Source organism: Podarcis muralis, chromosome 11 (assembly GCF_964188315.1).
Source record: "Podarcis muralis chromosome 11, rPodMur119.hap1.1, whole genome shotgun sequence".
Classification (NCBI taxonomy): Eukaryota; Metazoa; Chordata; class Lepidosauria; order Squamata; family Lacertidae; genus Podarcis; species Podarcis muralis.
This window is the reverse complement of record NC_135665.1, coordinates 30122318-30141980: the sequence shown is the minus strand read 5'-3', so window position 1 is coordinate 30141980 and position 19663 is coordinate 30122318. Positions and strand designations below refer to the sequence as shown.

The following is a 19663-nucleotide window of genomic DNA, read 5'->3' as shown; positions in this document are numbered from 1 at the left end:
GGGTCCCTTCGCCACTCCCCATAAAATATTTGAGAGGACCGCCCCCAGACCCAAATGTTGATGGGCATTGCCATTCAAATGGTATGCATGCACCACACCATGTGATCGATTATGCAGGGAGGGCTTACCTGAGCCTACGCAATATTTTATTCAAGTTGGTACCCCTGGATGATGGCCTATCTAAGTGCAAAGCAATACCATGTGGCGCCCTTCTATGTGGCTGATGTAGTATTAAAAAACCCATCCTACTGTGTTTGCCAACCTCGCACAAACACTGCAAATCCCTGGTAGGTGCTGGAACTGATGCAGAGATGCTGTAAAAGCTTTCAAAAGTTATGCCACCACAAAGGATAAACAGCAGCAGCAGCAGCAGAAACCACACATATCTGTAACATTTAATCCGGTCTGGGGTTTTTGCTAAGTAAAGAAATCTGCCCTTTTCTCCTAGCTGCAAACAGAGCCCTTTTCTTCCAGTAGCGAGAAACTGTGCACAGGAAAGAGTTTGTGAGCAACAAAGCCCCTTTTACACAGTAGTTTGGGATAAGCCTGGCACTCACTGCTGTGTAGGTGGAGCTGCTGGGAGCAATCTGCCCTTCCTATACAGTATGTGGCTAGCTGACTGACAAGGACAATTGAGAAGGAAAAGAAAATAACCAAATTCCTGCACTGCCCTTAATTTGATGACAGTTCTCTGGAGTTCAGAGTTCTGAAACCATTTTCTAGTGTACGATTGAACTTTGTTTTTAAACCAAGCCCATAGGAAAGCTCTGTACAGTAATGCATACATACTGGAAGAGCGAGTTAAAAGACAAAATACTGTGAAACTAAATGCCTTTTGGACAGGATCAGTCAAAGGAAGCTATGAGTGTCTTTAGGAAAATAATAGGAATTGTGACATACATACATAGACAGCTATTTTGCTGTCAAAAATTCCAAAATAGCCTTGTAATTATCAACTAATAAAAATCTTAGTCATTCTTCAACTTTTTAATATTGCTTTTACTACTTTAACAATTAAAGGGGAAAGGTAAAGGGACGTCTGACCATTAGGTCCATTGGTGACCGACTCCTAAGACTTGCTCTCATCATAATGCAGTGTTTTTGGAAATGAAATGATGTCCGCAGGGTTCCTTCAGATGGAGGATGAATGATGAGTTGTTGAGGAATGAACAGGTGATTGGCAAGGCCCAAAGGACTCTAAGAGATTACTTTGAATTAAATATGGTTAAGAGTGGTAGTCTCGTAATCTGGGGAACCGGGTTCGCGTCTCCGCTCCTCCACATGCAGCTGCTGGGTGACCTTGGGCCAGTCACACTTCTTTGAAGTCTCTCAGCCCCACTCACCTCACAGAGTGTTTGTTGTGGGGGAGGAAGGGAAAGGAGAATGTTAGCCGCTTTGAGACTCCTTAAAGTGAGTGAAAGGCGGGATATCAAATCCAAACTCTTCTTCTTCTACTGTAGGTAGGCAATGTTGGTCGAGGAATGGTCACAGCTAGCATGCCAACTACAGCTGGGCATTGGTAATGTGCACTAAAAGGGTGCACAGTAATGGAAGAATAATGCATGGCTTCAATTCTTTGCTGAAGGGAAGGGGAAGCACGAAACAAGAAGGATCAGAAAGAACAGTATTTACTAACCTACCAAATAAATTAGTGCTGCATAAGAAATGCACATTACACCAGTGAGGGCGGTCTTCATTGGATAGGAAAGGACATCATAAAGGGACATGGATTTTTCCTGTAGAGAAGAAGAAGAGTTTGGACTTGATATCCTGCCTTTCACTCCCCTTAAGGAGTCTCAAAGCGGCTAAAAATCTCCTTTCCCTTCATCCCCCACAACAAACACTCTGTGAGGTGAGTGAGGCTGAGAGACTTCAGAGAAGTATGACTAGCCCAAGGTCACCCAGCAGCTGCATGTGGAGGAGCGGGGAAACGAATCCAGTTCACAGATTACAAGACCACTGCTCTTAACCACTACACCAAGCTGGGATTCATAGTCAAGGGATTCTTCTGCCATATTGCAGTTTTGTATGCATGATCCTTTCAAAGTTTAGCACTTTTAAGTTCCTTTGGTTTGAACGGGAGAGTTAAGAACTTGCTTATATCTTCCTTATTTAAATCAATGGGACATAAAGCTCAACATTGATAACAATCTAATGTTCACATGCTAGACAGTTCCTAAATATTTCCATGCAGAGCTCCTGATGTGGTTTGCTAACTCTCTGTGCGCCCACACACTATCGCTGCTGCCCCAGACAAATTATTGGGGCGGGGGGACTTGGGGAAAATCCCTCACACACTCACTTAGAACTCACTTAGAAAATATGAGATGGTTATGTTGAAATTCCTAATAAAATATTTTTTTTAAAAAAGAAAAGAAAATATGAGATGGAGCAGTCACACTCATTGCCTACCTTCAATTTATAAAGAGGTTGTTTGGGAGCATTCAGTTTCGGAAAGAGACCATGTGATACCCTATGCAGCTCTGCCAATTTTTGAATAAGGTGTGGCTGCACGAATTTAGCAATTGATTTTGAAGAGCGGGAGAGATGAGCTAGCCCATGCCTAATCATTACTGCATGAGCGGAAGAAAACACTCTCGCCACAACAGACCTAGACTCCTGAACAGTGCGATTGCCGTCCTGAAAAATAAGTCAATACAAGGAGGGAGAGAAAAAAAATAGTCAAATTACGGTACTCGGGGGGGGGGGGGAGGACAGTTTGATGCATTAAGATCTAGAGCATTCGGTAGAGCATTCGGGATCACATGAAAATTCCAGATTTCACCTTAAGTATGCATTATGTGTCTGGGAAAGAGGGAAAGTGATGTGGTCAGATGTGAAAGAGGACAAGGCTCATGTACCTTTAACAGTTTTCTAGATGAATTTCAGCAGGCTTAGCTTCCAAAACGTGCTCCTCCCATTGAAATTCCCTTACCAGGGGAACAGAGGAAATGAGTGGCGTGACCCTAGCAGACCCTACAAAAGGGCTGGTCATGCAGCCATCTTCCCTTTTCCGCCTTATTCCTACTAGATAAAGCCTGCCTTCAGGACCATACAGTGAACTGCATGTAAGCAAACTTTATCATTACTTTTAAAAGGAAGACTGCTGGGTCATTATTCTTTTTAAGAAGGAACTAAATTAATTTGAACCGCCAACCTAGGGCATTCTAGGACTTGCCAATCAAAAGGTTGGCGGTTCAAATCCCCGCAACGGGGTGAGCTCCCGTTGCTCGGTCGCTGCTCCTGCCAACCTAGCAGTTCGAAAGCACGTCAACGTGCAAGTAGATAAATAGGTACCGCTCCGGCGGGAAGGTAAACGGCATTTCCGTGCGGTGCCCTGGTTCGCAAGAAGTGGCTTAGTCACTCTGGCCACATGACCCGGAAGCTGTATGCCACCTCCCTTGGCCTATAGAGATGAGTGCTGCAGCCCCAGAGTCGGTCTCCACTGGAACTAATGGTCAGGTGTCCCTTTACCTTTCCCCTTTAATTGTTAAAGTAGTAAAAGCAATGTTAAAAAGTTGAAGAATGACTAAGATTTTTATTAGTTGATAATTACAAGGCTATTTTGGAATTTTTGACAGCAAAATAGCTGCCTATGTATGTATGTCACAATTCCTATTATTTTCCTAAAGACACTCATGGCTTCCTTTGACTGATCCTGTCCAAAAAGCAAGGTGGAAAAAATGCTCTGGTTTCTGGGTTATATAGTACCTAACATTCTTAGAATTCTGTTTCAGAATGAATGAAAAGTTCCAAAGTCCCCTCCCTTGACTTTTAAAACAGAGTACACTGAATGTTGGATGGAATGTGTGTGTTTTACTTTAAGAAAATTTAGTGGCCTACTCTGCCTTGGGTATATTAATATTACAATTTATTTTTCTGTTTATCAATTGTATGCTTTGAGATACTGAGAATGCAGACTTATGCATATCTACTCAGGAAAGTTGGTTATATTTAGCTTAATAGAACTTAGATGTTTATATGTTTGTACTGTTACTGCACGTAACTGCATATATTTTTTCTACACTGACAAAAAAAAGATTGGTTGGAAAGGCACTAATTATATATTTCGTTCCAATTCTTGCTAGGACATATTAGACAGGCAGTGCCCTCCTCACACGGCCGATGAAATAAACTGTTATTACACCATTCCTGGAATCCATTTGCTGAAGACATGGGGGACAAACAGGATGTGCACACATTTCTGTTTACATTGCATCAAGGGTGCTCCCACCGCTGGTTTGGGAAGCAATGTTCACATGTTAGCCACAGTCTATATCTGCCCTGTATCTATTCTGTTGTTTTTAATAAAATACTATGTTTTGATGCTTTCCCCCCTAAACCAACTTCAATCCGAATTGAGAAAACAAATGATGTAGCAGCATTTTTAGCTGGTAATATGTACATAGCCATTGAGTTAGGTGTTTTTTTGCAGTCCTGCTTAGTACTGGATTGTGGCCAATAGCTGCAAATTTCACATTACGCTTCTAATATTACAGTACGTGTAGCTGTAGTGCGTAATACTTTCATGGCATACTCTAGGTTCCCTTTGGCAATTATAAATCGTATCTGATAAAATATGTTTGCTAAATTACCTTTCCAGCAATGTAGAGAAAAAAATTATAAATCCTACTACACCTATACTTTGTTCAAACTCCCTCTTTCGAAGGACTAAAATCAAAAGGAGCTTTTGTTCTGCCAGGTTGTTCATTAAAACAGTAAATGTACCTGGAAAAGGTACAGATCAGGGTTGGTGAGGACTAGTCTAGGGCAGGGGTCAGCAACCCGCGGCTCCAGAGCCGCATGTGGCTCTTTTACATCTTTGCCGCGGCTCCGGGGCGGATACTAGTGAGGGGAGGAGGTGCATTGTGTGCCCCGACACTCCCCACTGTTTTAAATGTCACAATGGTTTTGCGGCTCCCAGTTTTTTTTCCTTCGGTCCAAGTGGCTCTTTTTGTCTTAAAGGTTGCAGACCCCTGGTCTAGGGAGAGGGTGTGTGGCTGGGGAGAGTTCTGGCTGCTGGGTAGAGACCAAGGGACCCACATTCAGCCGTTGGACCCGAGATTCCCCATCCCTGTTGTATCTAACCAATACTTCTCTGGGAGAAACTGTTCCCGCTAGTACGAAAGAGGCAGTAGTGAGGATCCTACTTTTAAAGGTCCTCACATCATACTCTTAACTCCAATTTTGGACTAAGTGGTCTGTGTCTGAGCAACAGTGGGTACTCCTGAATTATGCAGGGAATCTGTCCCACAGAGACAAGGTCTTGCCACAGTTATGCATGCCCTCATCACCTCTTGATGCACTACAATACATGGGCTGCCCATTAAGATAGTTTGGAAACTTAAGTTGGTCCAGAATGCAGAAGCTGCTGCTGTGTGTTAACTGCCAGAAACAAATGCCATCGATGTTGCAAAAGAAATCCACTGCTTAAAATGTTCTCACACTAATTTCAAAGCCTGATATGGGGCGGGGGCGGGAAGTAGTACCAGACTGAGTCCCAAATTACATATATAAATTACTTTCTCTGAGGGTCCAATACTGAATATCTGCAGTGGCTGCTGTCTCTGTCAAAGCCCAATTATCCCCAACAATTGATTACTACCCCTTTTTCTATTTCTTACTAGATGAAATTCAGGATTCATACTTCACCGGTATCGGAAATATACATCTAGGTTAGGTCTCGGCCTGCATGTCAGTGGGATTACTAGAACTAAACATGCATATTTCATCTGTCAAAAATCTGGATATTCTTTTCCATTGCTTTCCATGTGGCAGAAATCTCCATTGATGCAAAGGAGGAAAATATCCCATTGTGTTCTGGTCTGTTTATTTTGACTGCTCGGCAAGTTATGTCGTTAATTGTTTACTTTCTTAACAGTTCTAACTTGTGACCTGTGCACTTTAAACTGGCTAGTTTTCTCTGTACACAGATTAATCAATTGCTTTTAGTGTGTGTTCCTTTTCTGTCTCTGCAAACTATTCAGTAGCTTTTAGGATTTGTAAGCTTTATCACGTCTACTGGGTGACTGTTATTTCACTGAAAGCTACTTTTTATAAAATGAGCCTTGCAGACACCACTTCGCTTTTATTTAAGTGTTGTTTTACTCCATTTTTGCACTGGCTATCTTTCTTCTTTGTAAGTCAGTAACATGGCTTTTATTGAAGAAATATTAAGTATAAATGGAATCCTCTACGAGTAATAAGTTGAGACAAGACTTAACAGTGTGATTTGATTAATCAACAGCTACAACAAGTAGTTCTCTGTTGGAGCCCCTCCTCACCACCCCATGCTTCTCCAGGAATCATCCCTAAACTCCTGTCCCAGTTCTTTTTAAAGGGAATTCATGCAAATTACTAGGACTGTTATAATAGGATTAGGTTTATTGAGAGAAAAATGCGGGAGGATTTTTATATCCTTTTCTAACTGATGTGGTATAACAAACTGCACACACACAACCTGTACATACTTGTGAAGTTCCCCTCCATTCAGGGAGTTTGGTAACCAAGACTTACATCTTGATTACCTTTAATCACCACATAATTATCTCTGCCAATGTGAGTGTCAGCAATCAACAACTAGTCTGCCATCACTCCTCCCCAGAAGACCCGCATTTCCCCTCCATTCAGATAGTCATGCTGACTTAAGAGTCTGAGTGGAGGAGCAGGGGACATCAGGGGCAGAGCTACTCAGATCTGCTCCTTGCTCCCATGTTGATGTGCATATAAGAAAGGGAAAGTTCCTTGAAATTATAATATGATGCAGTGCAGACTCTGCATGCTAAAATGTATATACATATTTTCCTACACTTGAGAATGGGAGGGAAGGAAGCATTTTGAGAGCGGGCTGACTGGGTGACACATATAAACACCAGCATATATATTGCTTGGTTTTGCAGTGTTTGGGATTAGTCTCAAAATTATATACTCTTCAGCACAATATGATTTCCCTAGATGAGCAGCAGTGAATACAATCAATGGAAAAAATATTGCATAAAAAATGTTTACTATAAAATCATTAATAGTAGTAACAATAATATACAATAAGAACAAGAAATTACAGTATTAGTATACTGACATTGACATAGAACTACTTTAACCATTGTCTGAAATTTTTGTTTTCTACAATGTTTATTTTCTAACTGTTGCATTTCATAGTCCTCTGCACAATATATATATATTTAATTTTGCATCATTATTTTGCTAGCTCCATATAATAGAAAATTTGATACTATTTAAGACTTCTTCCTTCTAAGACATCATATATATCATTCAATGTATATTCGAGGTATTTTATAAGTTCTTCTGAGTCTTTTTCTAAATAGCTAGTTATAATACTTCCTACCCAATCTTCAAACATGTTATATCCAACTCCGAAACCATCTGGCACAACTGGTCCAAACCCACCATGATTAATTGCTTCACTGCCTAATGTACTAGTTGAAATTATAATATGGTTTATGTTTTTGTAGGCTGGGTCATTATAAATATCAGGCATACGTCCACCTCTGCGCTGGACAAGGTACTTCAAGGCAAATAAATGGCGATCAAATCCTTGGCCTGGATTTAAAAAAAAGGGCAAATGCATAGGGTAAGTATTAAAACAACAACAGGGCTTATAGATCCTGCCTACTAAAAAAGGCCACAAATACTTGAAAACCCACACATGAATGACCAAAAGCTCAGGTGAAAAGCAAAGCTAGCTATGTTTATTAATTTTAAGCGGTCTGCCCTGATTATGACTACCCTTGGATACAACCTAATGTACAGAAAGTGAGCTACAGCATTTTGATTATATACTTAGTAAATATAATTTTTCATTCTAGTTATATGAAATAGAAAACACTATTTACACATGATTTTGTGAAAACACCTCCATTAAGTGATAGCTTTTAAACAGCTTCAAGCGGTTTCTTCAATCATTGACTTGATGCCATTCCTGATTTTTATCATATTTTTCTGTTATCCTGGAATGACCTGCAACTTTGTCTAATGATGCCAGACAGCTAGACACCCATGAGTATCCCCAAAGATACACTGAAATGTCTCCACACTAAGCATAACGATACTTCATCTTACTAGGGGGTGTATGGCCACATTTGGTTTAGCATGACATGCATGTGCCTACCTTCCTCCTGATCTTCTGTGCTATATCTCTTCTCAGTTGGTTAGAGCATGGTGCTGATAAAGCCAAGGTTGCAGTTATGATCCCCGTATGGGACAGCTGCATAGTCCTTCATTACAGGGGGTTGGTCCCTTCCAACTCTACAGTTCTGTGATTTTCCCACACAACTGAGCGCAAGAATCTGAAAGTGTTTATTTTCTTAGATACTTTTCATTGTGTGGTTTAGCATTAATTGGTCTCAACAAACCAGCTTCATAATCTATGATTTCAAGTTGGTATATTTAATGGTAAACTATGGTCTGTGGTTTAGATGCAAAAAGGGAAATTTAAGCTTCTAAGCGCCTCCAGGCTACAGGAGGAAATAGGAGGGGAAAGCATGTAAACCTGGAAGGAAGGTAGGCTCATAAATGCCATCCTAAAACACTATTTAGCATGGCATCTGAATGTCTATGACTGTTAGGAAATATGCCAAATTTTAGAACGTTCCTGTTTCATAGAGTATTTATTTTATTTAAGGCTGTGTTTGATCATCTAGCAATCTCAGAAGAGTACACTGAAACAAATAAACAGACTTCAAATTACAGGGCAGATAAAAACGAACCACACCAAGTACAATAGTAATTAAAACAAATTCAGATAACCTACATAACTAAGAGAATTGTTTAGCAAATATCTAAGCAATACTGTTTTTAGCTGGTGACAAAAACTCAAATGTTAGTGCTAGCCATATCCTGAAAGGGAGGGTATTCCACAACTGGGGCTCCACCACAGAGGAGGCCCTCTCTTAGGCTACCACACAGCAGATGTCATTGAAGTGTGGTAAAACATAACTGGCATCCCTCAATGACCTTAATTTAGGGACAAGACAGTAGTGAATAGACTCTCCTAGTTTCATGAAGTTCCAAAGGACCTAAGTAAGCTGCTATCAAGTGAGGTGCTATTACTGTTATGTCAGTTTGTGTTTTAAATGTTGAAATGTTTTTGTTTTTGTTGTTCTTGTTTTTAAGATGTTTTCAGCTTGTATTTTTGTTGTGAACTGCCCTGAGATCTACGGATGAAGGGCGGTATACAAATTTAATAAATAAATAAAATAAATGAATAAAGCTGGCTTTTGAATGATTCAGATTTTTTTATCAGACCAAAAGAAAGAAAAGCCCTAATGCTGTATCACTGGGGTGATGCTACCTACCAAGTTCTGCTAGAATAACAAAAGATACAAGATTTTAGAATGCAGACACCGTAAAGAATAGATGTTGCTGGTGGGATTAATACAAAGAGCTCCTCTAGGGACACAGCACTGGACCTATAATAACCAAAATGCAAATAGCTCTTCATAATTGCAAATCTAGCCAATTTTGAATTACAGAGAATCCTTCAAAGAAGAGACTTTTTTAAAAGTCACATATCTTCATTTCAACATGTTTTGTACCCTTCATTTAGAGATCTTTTATTTTAAAAGCATGTGGTGAGAGGTTAACATTATAAATATACTAGAGAAAGGGCATTTTTCTCCTCTTAAGAACCAGTATGGTGTAGTGATCAGATCAGGGCTAAGGCCACTGGAGTTCCAAACCCCATTCAGCCATAAATCTCAGGCTAGTCACAAAGGCTGCTGCAAACTTTTGCACTGTTACCTAGTAATAAGTAAGTCCCATTGAATTCAATTAACTTAATCTTGAGCAGACATGTGCTGTCAATTTGTCATCCTAACTTACCTCACAGGGTTGTTGTGAGGATAAAATGGGCATGGGAGAATGACGTATAATGCCTTGAGCTCCTCAGAGGAAGGGGGATATATAAATGAAATAAAGTATGAAAAATATTACTGCATTATCTATCTCTCAGCAAGGTCTTTAGTTAAATGAAGAAAAGCCAGAATGAATGTATCTCCATGTGAAAACGCCTAGGAAACATTACCCTTTCTGTAAGACAAGTCAAACAACAGAAATCCAATATGAATGAGAAAATGTTGAAAAGGCCTAACCTAATGTAGCCTCCAGCTGCAAGCGTCTATGATACTTCGAACATTCATCAATCATGTTTCTCATATCTTCAGTGCTATGCTTCCCTCGTTGATCAATAAATGCAACTGTACATTTTTTTGTGTACACAGATGTTGGTCGAATTGTTTCAGTGCGACCATGCTTAAAAGCTGCAGTACTACATGCTTCGTAAGAAGGAAGAAGTTTTCCATACTGGTGATAGACAGCCATCTGACATGCAAGCTGAAACACAGCATCAGGGCTCAAATTTTGATTTATTAAATATTGTTTCCCAAACTTTTTATACTTAAGCGTTTTAACACAGAACATTCCCCTTTTTTGATCAAATTTCTGACGTGCAGCACTTATAGCAGATGTTATTGTGTGATCCATATTAAATTCAAGCTTGTCACATGATGTAACAAATAGAGCTGGACTGGCTTGTGGTACAAGAGCCGGGTGCTCTGTGCTGTCTCTATAGACTTCATTAATAAAACGCAGAATTGCAATTCCATCTCCCCAAGAGTGTTCAAAATTTATTCCTGCAGTACCATCACTAGTGACAATCAGACTAAAAGATTTGTCAAACCAGCGATTGAAACCATATCCATGAAGAAAACAATGAGTGAGCTCAAGTTCATTTTGGGGGGAAGCTCTATCTAAGCAAAGACAAAATACGGCACTGTCAATTTTCTTGAGGTTTTCTTCGTTACCTTTTTGAACAAGTTCCTGTCTTAATGTTGCCCAGGTATTTCTATCTTCAGTTGTCAGGTAGCAAAGTTCAAACTTAGGCAACCGATCAGCGTCGTGTATTATTTGTGTTAAATGAGCCAGGATTTCAGATGGGTGTAGAATGTTACCAAAAGCATCCAATACTTCAAAAACATAGAGATGTCCATTTCTCATCACCAACAAATGTCTTGCAAATTCACTTGTGAACAATGCATCTTTGCTTAAATTAGGAATTCTGGTGCTGTTGAAGAGTGACTTATATTGTGACATGTCTAAAGGATATGCATTCACCAAATACGCTCCATACCAGGATATACTAGGTGGAAGAATACGGATAAAATGTTTGAATACTTTACTCTGACCCCATTTGCGATTGACATAATATATATCTGGCCGCAAATAGTTATTCTTCAGGCTGTTAAGAAATTTTAACGATGATACAACCAGATTTGTTGCTCTCACTATTTGCCTGTTGTATTCCGGTTTTGGGTCAGGATTTAAAGTAATGAAAGGGTTGTAGTTTAAAACAATTGGATCTCTTGCAGAAAGATACATATCATACCAGGGCCCTACAAAAAAACACACACAAAAAAACAGTTAATAAAATGCACATTTGGCTCTTTGATATATCAAAGATAGTTGCACAATCAAATCCAAGAGGTCACCAGTGTGGATAACAATCACTGTCACATGTGCCATTAAAGAAAAAAGTCTACCTTAAGAAAGTTGAAGTCTTACCCAAATAAGAACAGTTTTCGTCACACACACACACACACACACACACACACCCTCAAAAAGGATATTGTAGAGCTGGAAGATGTGCAGTTCACAAAACGATCAAAGGGCTGGAGCAACTTCCCTAGGCAGAAGATTTTTGTTTATTTTTTTTTAGCTTAGAGAAAAAGCAGGCATAAGGGAACATGATAGACATGTACAAAAGTATGTGTGGTGTTGAAAAATTCAATACCCCAGAGTAATCAGTTGAAGCTGAATTTCAGGGAGATCCAGGACAGAGAAATAGAAATAACGTATTTCATGCAGGGTATTGGTAATTGGAATTTTGTTACCATGTAATGTAGTGATGGCTGACAACTTAATCAGCTCCACAGGGGGATTAGATGAATTTATGGAGGATAAACCTATCAGTGATGGCTATATATTCCCTCCAATATCAGAAGTATGCCTCTAAATGCTAGTTGCTGGGAATCTTAAGTGGGAGAGTGCTATTGTGCTTATGTCCTGCTTATGGGATTCCCATAGATATTTACTTAGTCAACAGCAACAGAGTGCTCAACTATACCGGTCTGATCCAACAAGCTCTTATTATATTGGTCAATATTTATTCACCTAATACTAACAGAATATGTGTATTCATTAACCTAAAGGTAAAGGGTAAAGGGACCCATGACAATTAAGTCCAGTCGTGAGCGACTCTGGGGTTGCAGCACTCATCTCGCTTTAAAGGCCGAGGGAGCCAGCGTTTGTCTGCTTCCGCAGACAGTTTTTCCAGGTCATGTGGCCAGCATGACTAAGCCATTTCTGGCGAAACCAGAGCAGTGCACAGAAATGCCCGTTTACCTTCCCACCAGAGCAGTACCTATTTATCTACTTGCACTGTATGCTTTCAAACTGCTAGGTTGGCAGGAATTCATTAAGCTAATGAATACTAAATAAGGATATTATCTGGAGAATATGCAACACAGAAACTTGACTGTTCCAAAACTTGAAACAAAACCAGTGATTTAAGAACTTTGAAAAACACTGAAGATAACAATTATTTTTTGTGTGTGGAGAGTAATAGAAGTCAAGACTGGTCATACTATATATGCTTCTGAGGACCAAAAGATACAGGATAATGTGTAGTCTACCAGACAGAAAGTTTCAGCAGAGGTACAGAGTTCATTCAGCTGACCATTTTGAGTGCTTAGTTTTTCTGCTTGAATTATGTTTTGTCTGCAATTTGAAAATGGAAAGTGATCATGTGACAATTCTGTTATTCACCTAGATATCATGAGTGAACTAGCCATTGTGCAATCAACTTTTTAGGTTTTGGGATAGAGTATTCAACTGCAGTCTCCACATGAAGTGGAATTCTTACATGACTACTTTATCACAAACATATAATCTGGTGGGGGGAAACAATCAGCACATAATGAGAGAGCATGGTTGTTGAAAAATAATTCCTAAACTGTCTCTGGAATAAACATCAATAATAGTAAGAAAGTTCGTGGGCATTTTTTTTATTGCAAGAAAATTAAAAACCAACCTGCTATATAACTTGTATGCTTATTAAGTCTATCATGTTCCAGAAGATCACGATGTATTAACCTCCCTTCTCCAGCTTCAAACTTTCTAGCAATTTTTTCAGTATTTCTAGAAATTGAAAAAGTGTTACTCATCTTAGCACTGGATTTCAATAGTATTTATTATAATAAATTATAATATTTCATTAATATAATTCCCTTTTATGTAATACATATATGCAATATATCGTGCCATCCTTACACACCTGGACATTAATGTAGGTTGTGCAGGAGCAGTGTTTCAATGAATCACACATTAAATAAACATTATATGAAATTAGGGGTGAAGTAAATATGACTCTGAAAAGAGTCAAGTTAGGTGTGCTCCTTAATCAAAGTCAAGGCTAACAAATATTGTAAACAGAAATTGTTGTAATTCCAGGCTTTGGAGTTTTTGAGGAAGTAAATGTTTATATGAATTCTATTTAGGAGTCCATAAAGACAGTTTGCTATGACAGGTCTTCCTGATCTTGCTGCATGAATCATTGACCTGTATTATCAACACAAATTCCAGGTCCCCTATGGTGTCTACAAATTCCAGAGAACTCAGAAGAGTCTTCCACTGTGCATGAGGTGGGACTTGTCTCTCTTATCAGGGGCCTTAGCAGCTAGGTTTTAGAGAAGCAGAAGCAGCAAAAGGACTTGGGCTGTTTCTGCCACCTCTCAGACCCAGTATGAAGTCACACCAGAACCCCTCTCCCTGGTTCCTTCAGCAAAAGAAGGCAGAAGAAGCAGAAGTCCATCCCTAGTATATTGTGCCACTTCTGATTCTCCAAAGCCGAGCAGGAAGTGAGTGGTAGAACATACCACTCCCTTGCATAATCTGCACACACCAAAGAATTTGGGGGAAGGGGGAGAGGAAGTGCACTGCCAACCAAAAACAAGGGCTGGACCCCTAATTATCAGTGAAACAGCACCATCAACATACAAACTATGTATTTAAGTCAAAGGGATGCAAACTATGTTTTTAAGTCAAAGGTTTCACAGAAATTGTGGTTTCTGAGGAGCGGGAAGTGGCACCATACATTTGTTCTGGGAAGGAGTTACCAGTAAATATAAGAAGCTATTTTACATTGAGTCAGAGAATACGTCCAGCTGGCTCAGGCTGTGTATACACAACAGTTTAGTCAAGAGCCACTGGAGACTGTGTAGTTGTTTTTTCCTACATAGTCCACACACAATCTAGATCTTTTTTATTTTTTGGGCCCCCAAAAAGTGCTTCTTGAGAAATTGGTTCCATTTTCAAAAAGGAAAGCTCATTGCAGATTGATTCTGCATTACCCCACAATGTGTCCATTTGAAAAAAGGCCCTCTGCGTGGTTCCCTGTAATCTCACTTCTCACAATGTGAGGACCGCCAGAAGGGCCTTGGGCTGAACAATGGGGGTGGTGACCTTCCTTCAGGTATACAGGGCTGAGGCCGTTTAGGGCTTTAAATGTCAGACTGAAAGCAGCATGTTGAGGACAGGCATTAACAATTCTTGATCGAGAAAAGTTACGGTACATTTTTGTGCTACAAATGGCTTAGTGTGTACACAGCCTCTGTCTTATTTCTACACTAACTAATAGCATCTCTGCAGGGTTTCAGACAAGATGCTGAAGATTGAACCTGGGACAATCAGTATGCCAAGCATGTACTGTGCTACAGCTCTTCCTATTAGCAAGGAGCACCAATAGAAAACACATACAGAGCCATACAAGAGAGTAGTTGTTTAAGCAGCTGCTGGTGATAGAGCTGGAGAGCAAATGTTAATTTTTGTGTTTACATTTGACATATTGAAATAATTGCAAGTGTAATTTCTTGTACCTGTACTCTTCTTCATTCAATAGTGGCTTCTGGGCAGCTAAATATCTATTAATAGTATCCTCCAGTTTTGGAATAGGCAATCTACAAATGGATATTGACAAATTATAGATCCGGCACATAAATCCTCAGAGATTACTACCTCCCCTTCAATATACCAGCCCACCTGTTCATTCATATTTAAATTAATAATTTATGGCACATAGACACATAATTTATAGATTACCTGGAGTGGGGGAGAATAAATACTCTTTTAATTTGCAAAGCCTTTGTTGCCTGATCACCCAGAGGTGATTCTTACGTGCTACAAGTATTATTTTAAAAAATTAAAGACAACTTAAATAATGAAGACACCAAAGCCTCTTATCTACAAATGTTAAAAACAGTAAGAGTGGAAAGACTACTAGTTCTATTTCCACAATGATACATTCACACTGAATCTTTATGCCTTCTAAGATTTAAAGGATATAATGCACAATGAAAATCAGAGGAAGCAAAATAAATCACATATCAGACACCCCCTACAGTAGCAAACCAGCAGTGCCTCACTCATACTGATTTATATCTGCAATGTCAGCAGGTGAGGATCAGTATGAGCTATCCCCATGCTCATAGAAACATGCATGCAGATACACAACAGATACACAAATTTTGTCTGTGAGGATCAGAAGCGCTGAAACACTTGTCTCCTACAAAATGCATCTTATTTCAAGCAGCTTAATGCTTCCTACAATCCTGCAGTATAATCAGGATGGTTAAACAATTATTAAATGCTGCACACTTTCCACCTGTGCACTACATCCATTTATGGATTGTGAGCAGCCATTGAACAGGATGCAACTATTCCCGTTAAACTAGACATATTAAGGCGTAATTAGTCTTAATTAATGTTTAGGTTTACCAGGAAAACTGATATGAGATTAGTTTTAATAGAACAAATGTTAGGTGGGCAGATGTGCACACAATGTCAATAAATATTATTTATAAATCAATCAATGAAGGAATCCTTCTCAGGTCCTTCTTCTACTCAGGACATGCATAAGCGCATCGGCTGCAGTTTGTGTGTTGTGCAAATGCTCCCTGCAGTCCTCCAGAAGCTGGAAACAGGCTAGTTTAACCTCTGGTATGCTAGTGCAGTGTTTCCCAACCGGTGTTCCGCGGCACAGGAGTGTGCCGTGAGACATCGGCGGGTGTGCCGCGAGATGCCTGGAGGGAGGCGGGCGAGTCGGCGGCGAGAGGCGGGGCGGCGGCGGCGAGGAGAGGCCGCGCCTCCTGCTGCTGCCTGGCGCTCCTCCTCGAAGCCGGCAGCGCTGCCTGGGCGCCTCCGCGCGACTCTGCCTCGCTGGGTTTGGTCTCCCAGCAGAGACGGGTCACACGCGCCCCTCCCTCCCTCCCTCAGCCTGCGCGGAGGGAGAGCCAGAGAGAGGCATCGCTCCTGCGCGCCGGGAGAGGGAGCAGCCGGAGCGATGCCCCTTGAAATCTTCGCCCTGCCTTCTTCTGGAGCGACGGAGAGCCTCTTAAAACTCGTCCGTCCGCTTCTCTCCCTGCCAAGAGGCGTCCAGCAAGCCGGCTTTGCCAGCGGAGCCAGCCTTGGAACAGACCCATCCGTCAAGCGGGGATTGTGCGTCCTCCTGGACAGAGTGTAAGCAACCGGGTTTAATTTGGGTTACGCGGAACTCCAGCGCTCAGGGCGGGAGTTTAGGAAATCCAATCGGGTGGCGCCGCTCTTCCTTGGGACCCCATGGGGAAACACTGGGGACCTACTTCTAAGCAAACGGGTCTACACGTCTCTCTGCCCCCCCCCCTTTAACCTTTAGCTTCAAAGCCAGAGCAAACCGAGGCTAAATCCGTATTTACATAGGATAGCTTTCGTGCGTCCCTCCCGGCGTGACGCTGCGCGCTGACGTCACGGGGCGGGGCTTTAATGGTGGTGTGCCGCGAGATTTTTTTTCAGTAAACAGGTGTGCCGTTGCCCAAAAAAGTTTGGGAAACACTGTGCTAGTGAAACTGAATTACAGTGTCAAAAAATGATGCACGTCTAAAAAGTGTGTCACCAACATGAAAAGCTCGGAAAGCTCTGGGCTTTGCTAATGTCCCTTATCAGTGTTCCATCTCTGTATGGTGTACCCATAAAGGATCCTAGTGTTCAGCTGGCATGAACAAAGAGTCTTGTGGTGTCTTGACGCCTAAGAGCGCAATCCTGTCTGTTTACCAGAAAATGTACTTCCACAAAGCTCAACCAACTTGCCCTAAAGTAAGTGGCCATAGGATCACAACCCAATATACTGCACAGGATATGTTTCTGCAGATGGTAACTGCATTAGTATTTAAGGCGACAGCTTTTAAAAATGGTCCTGAGACGACTCACAACGTGGTCAAATAAATCCTACTTATCTTTTGCACTTCAGGGTGTAAGGAGGCGCTAACTCAAGTAGGATCAGCCCCAAGCACTCTGCCCAACAAGCGGGCCGGCTTTCACTTGAGGTGCCTTGTTGCGTTTGCTCTTAAGTGCAAACTACTGTGCGTATATAACCCCAGTGGGAACTGGAACGAGTGGCTTTTTGGGAAGAGGAGGAGAAGGAGGAAGAAGAAGGCACGAGGGACCTGCTCGCCTTCCCGCTTCCTCCTCAGCTCCTCTTTCTCCCTCACACCACCCACCCCCTGCAAGTCTGGAGCAACGGCGACGCGGGGGAACCTGGGCAAGCTGGGCTGGAAGTGCATGGTAGGAATGGTGCTCCGGTGCACGAAGTGATGGTCCGTGTCCTGCTCCGACACGATGCCTTCCAGCTGCCCCACGGTCCTCCAGTAGCGGCGGCTCCTGGCCGCGCTGCTCCACAGGGCCGCGATGCCCCACCGTGGCCTCGCTCGGTGCATGTCACGTTGAGAAGGGCGGGGGGCGGGCGGGAGTAGCAGAGCAGGCGCCAACCGATCCTCGCCGGCACGCGCTTCTTAGAATGGCGGCAAACGGCCGCGGCGGGTGGGGGGGGGCGGCGGTAACCAGGGCAACGCGAGGGAGGCCGTTGCTCTTCTGCAGAGGCGGCGCAGGCGAGCGCTGAGGCGGTCTTGTTCTTTGAGTCTCCCTCATGGCCCCCTCGTTTCGTGCTCTTTTCTTCTTCTGGTCGGGGGTGGGGGGGTAGAGCTTCTCCCCCGCCTCATATTTTATTCCACCTCGGTCGGTGTATGTTTCTAGGTCGCCCGTTTTACCTTGCAGTGCCGGGTTTACGTATAAGCTAAACAAGCTACAGCTTTAAAAATTTAAAGGGAAAAAACAACGATGTAAATTTCCAAAATAGAAGATAAAAAACAAATAAAATAAAACCTACGTACAGCAACAGTGTTTTGTGTTGTGTAGGCTCCTATGATGTAAGCAATGGGCCCTGCCTGCTAGCCTGCTCCCTAAAATACCACTGGTTTGCTCATTCCTATATATAGGGTTGTATTTCGCTATTAATATACTTCTTTTTAATTGTATTTCAGTTCAATAATTACTTTGATAAAATACATATTTTGTTATGTGCAAATGGCTTTAGATACCTATTAGGTTGATAAATTACCATATAGCATATATTCAACACAAAAAACAGCAACAATTTGTTGTTGACAAAGAACAGCTGGATATATAAAGGGCCCCATTACCTTCAGTAGGTTAGGACCTCATCAAACCTAAATCTGTCCCAGAGTGGGACCCATTTCATGGAAGAAGGTGCAAAAGGAAGTTCTGCTTCCCCACACCTAAAACCAGTTTTCCAACATGAGGGCAAACCTTGTTATTTTAAGGAGCAGCAAGCAAAAGTTTTGAACACCCCCGCCCCATCTCTTTCTGCTATTGGCCTAATGAAGCATGCTGAGAATAGTTCCACAGTATAAATAAGGTCACTCGTATTTTTTAAGGTGTAAATACATTTGCAGCCTCAAAGAGAAGACTCATGGGTGTAGCCAAAGGGGGTGGGCAGGGTGGCAGCTGCCTGCCCATCAATTAAAATCAATAAATCAATAAAAATACTTAACTGAGCCTCCCCCCCCAACAAAAGCCTGCCCTCCCCCAACAAAAATCCTGGCTACATCCTTGTCTGCAGACCATATGTTTTTATGGGAATTAATTACATATTTTATTTTGGACAGCAACACATTGCACAACCCAGAAGTAGTATTTCAGTGCCTCCTGCCTTCGCTGCATTTATTAAGAATTAAAAACAAAGCAAACAGGAAGGCTCCTCTCATGTGTATCAACTATATGTAGGTAAAGCTACAAGCTAGGCGCACAGTTTTAGAAACCACAGATCGGCAATTTTGACAAAGCGTTTGCCAAACACTTCTGAGAAATGCGGCCTGTTGGAATTAGCAGTAGTAATTCTAGACATATGCCAACAGATCCAGCAGTGTTAGCAAAAAAGGGAGAACTTCTGGCTGTACATGCTGGACACATTAACACCACATGACCTCAGCCTAGTGGGTGGTACCAGTACCCTTGAGGGAATGAAGGCTTTCTGAGCATCCTCAAAGGTCTCTTAACTACCACCTGTGAAACAGCATCATTTTTATCAGGGCAGGTGATGAAGGTGGAAGCCAAAACATTTTACTGTAAATAAAATTAAGATTTCTGTATAGTCCTTGTAAGAAATATGTGCTACAAGATCCAGAGCAAACTTGTCTGAAGTGCTCTTTGTTGCTTTTACTCTCCCCCTCCCCATATTTGGTAGCCATACTGTGATATCCAA

General features: G+C 41.6%; 3 protein-coding genes across 5 annotated transcripts in view; 1 reads left to right on the top strand and 2 right to left on the bottom strand.

Moving 5' to 3' along the window:
- Positions 1–1337: 1337 nt before the first annotated feature.
- Positions 1338–2635, bottom strand: LOC114606844 (spermatogenesis-associated protein 9-like). The gene is made up of 2 exons (XM_077935890.1): positions 2338–2635; positions 1338–1772 (listed from the first exon to the last, which is right to left on the bottom strand). The coding sequence occupies exons 1-2, from the start codon at positions 2569–2571 to the stop codon at positions 1632–1634; spliced, it is 375 nt and encodes a 124-aa protein (XP_077792016.1). The 5' UTR covers positions 2572–2635; the 3' UTR covers positions 1338–1631.
- Positions 2636–6841: 4206 nt separating this feature from the next.
- Positions 6842–18929, bottom strand: LOC114606227 (carnitine O-palmitoyltransferase 2, mitochondrial-like). Its single transcript, XM_028748191.2, has 5 exons — positions 17641–18929; positions 14949–15029; positions 13106–13212; positions 10110–11408; positions 6842–7560 (listed from the first exon to the last, which is right to left on the bottom strand). The coding sequence occupies exons 1-5, from the start codon at positions 17817–17819 to the stop codon at positions 7232–7234; spliced, it is 1995 nt and encodes a 664-aa protein (XP_028604024.1). The 5' UTR covers positions 17820–18929; the 3' UTR covers positions 6842–7231.
- The window catches only part of RHOBTB3 (Rho related BTB domain containing 3), a 31944-nt gene continuing 29829 nt past the window's right edge, over positions 17549–19663 (top strand). The window contains exon 1 of one of the 3 annotated variants that reach the window (XM_028748194.2): positions 17549–17667. The gene's annotated coding sequence lies outside the window, so the exon portion shown is untranslated. Of the gene's footprint in view, positions 17668–18014; positions 18124–19663 lie in introns of those variants that run through there. The other 2 variants (XM_028748193.2, XM_028748196.2) reach the window with 2 other exon arrangements.

Excerpts from the sequence above, each read along its gene's own strand:
- LOC114606844 (XM_077935890.1), bottom strand. The coding sequence starts at position 2,571 with ATGATTAGGCATGGGCTAGCTCATCTCTCCCGCTCTTCAAAATCAATT. Across the intron at positions 1,773-2,337 it reads ATATTTTATTAGGAATTTCA|AGGATATCAAGTCCAAACTC; the intron begins ACATAACCATCT and ends GGAGTGAAAGGC.
- LOC114606227 (XM_028748191.2), bottom strand. The coding sequence starts at position 17,819 with ATGCACCGAGCGAGGCCACGGTGGGGCATCGCGGCCCTGTGGAGCAGC. Across the intron at positions 15,030-17,640 it reads TTCCAGCCCAGCTTGCCCAG|ATTGCCTATTCCAAAACTGG; the intron begins GTTCCCCCGCGT and ends ATCCATTTGTAG. Across the intron at positions 13,213-14,948 it reads TTGAATGAAGAAGAGTACAG|AAATACTGAAAAAATTGCTA; the intron begins GTACAAGAAATT and ends TTCAATTTCTAG.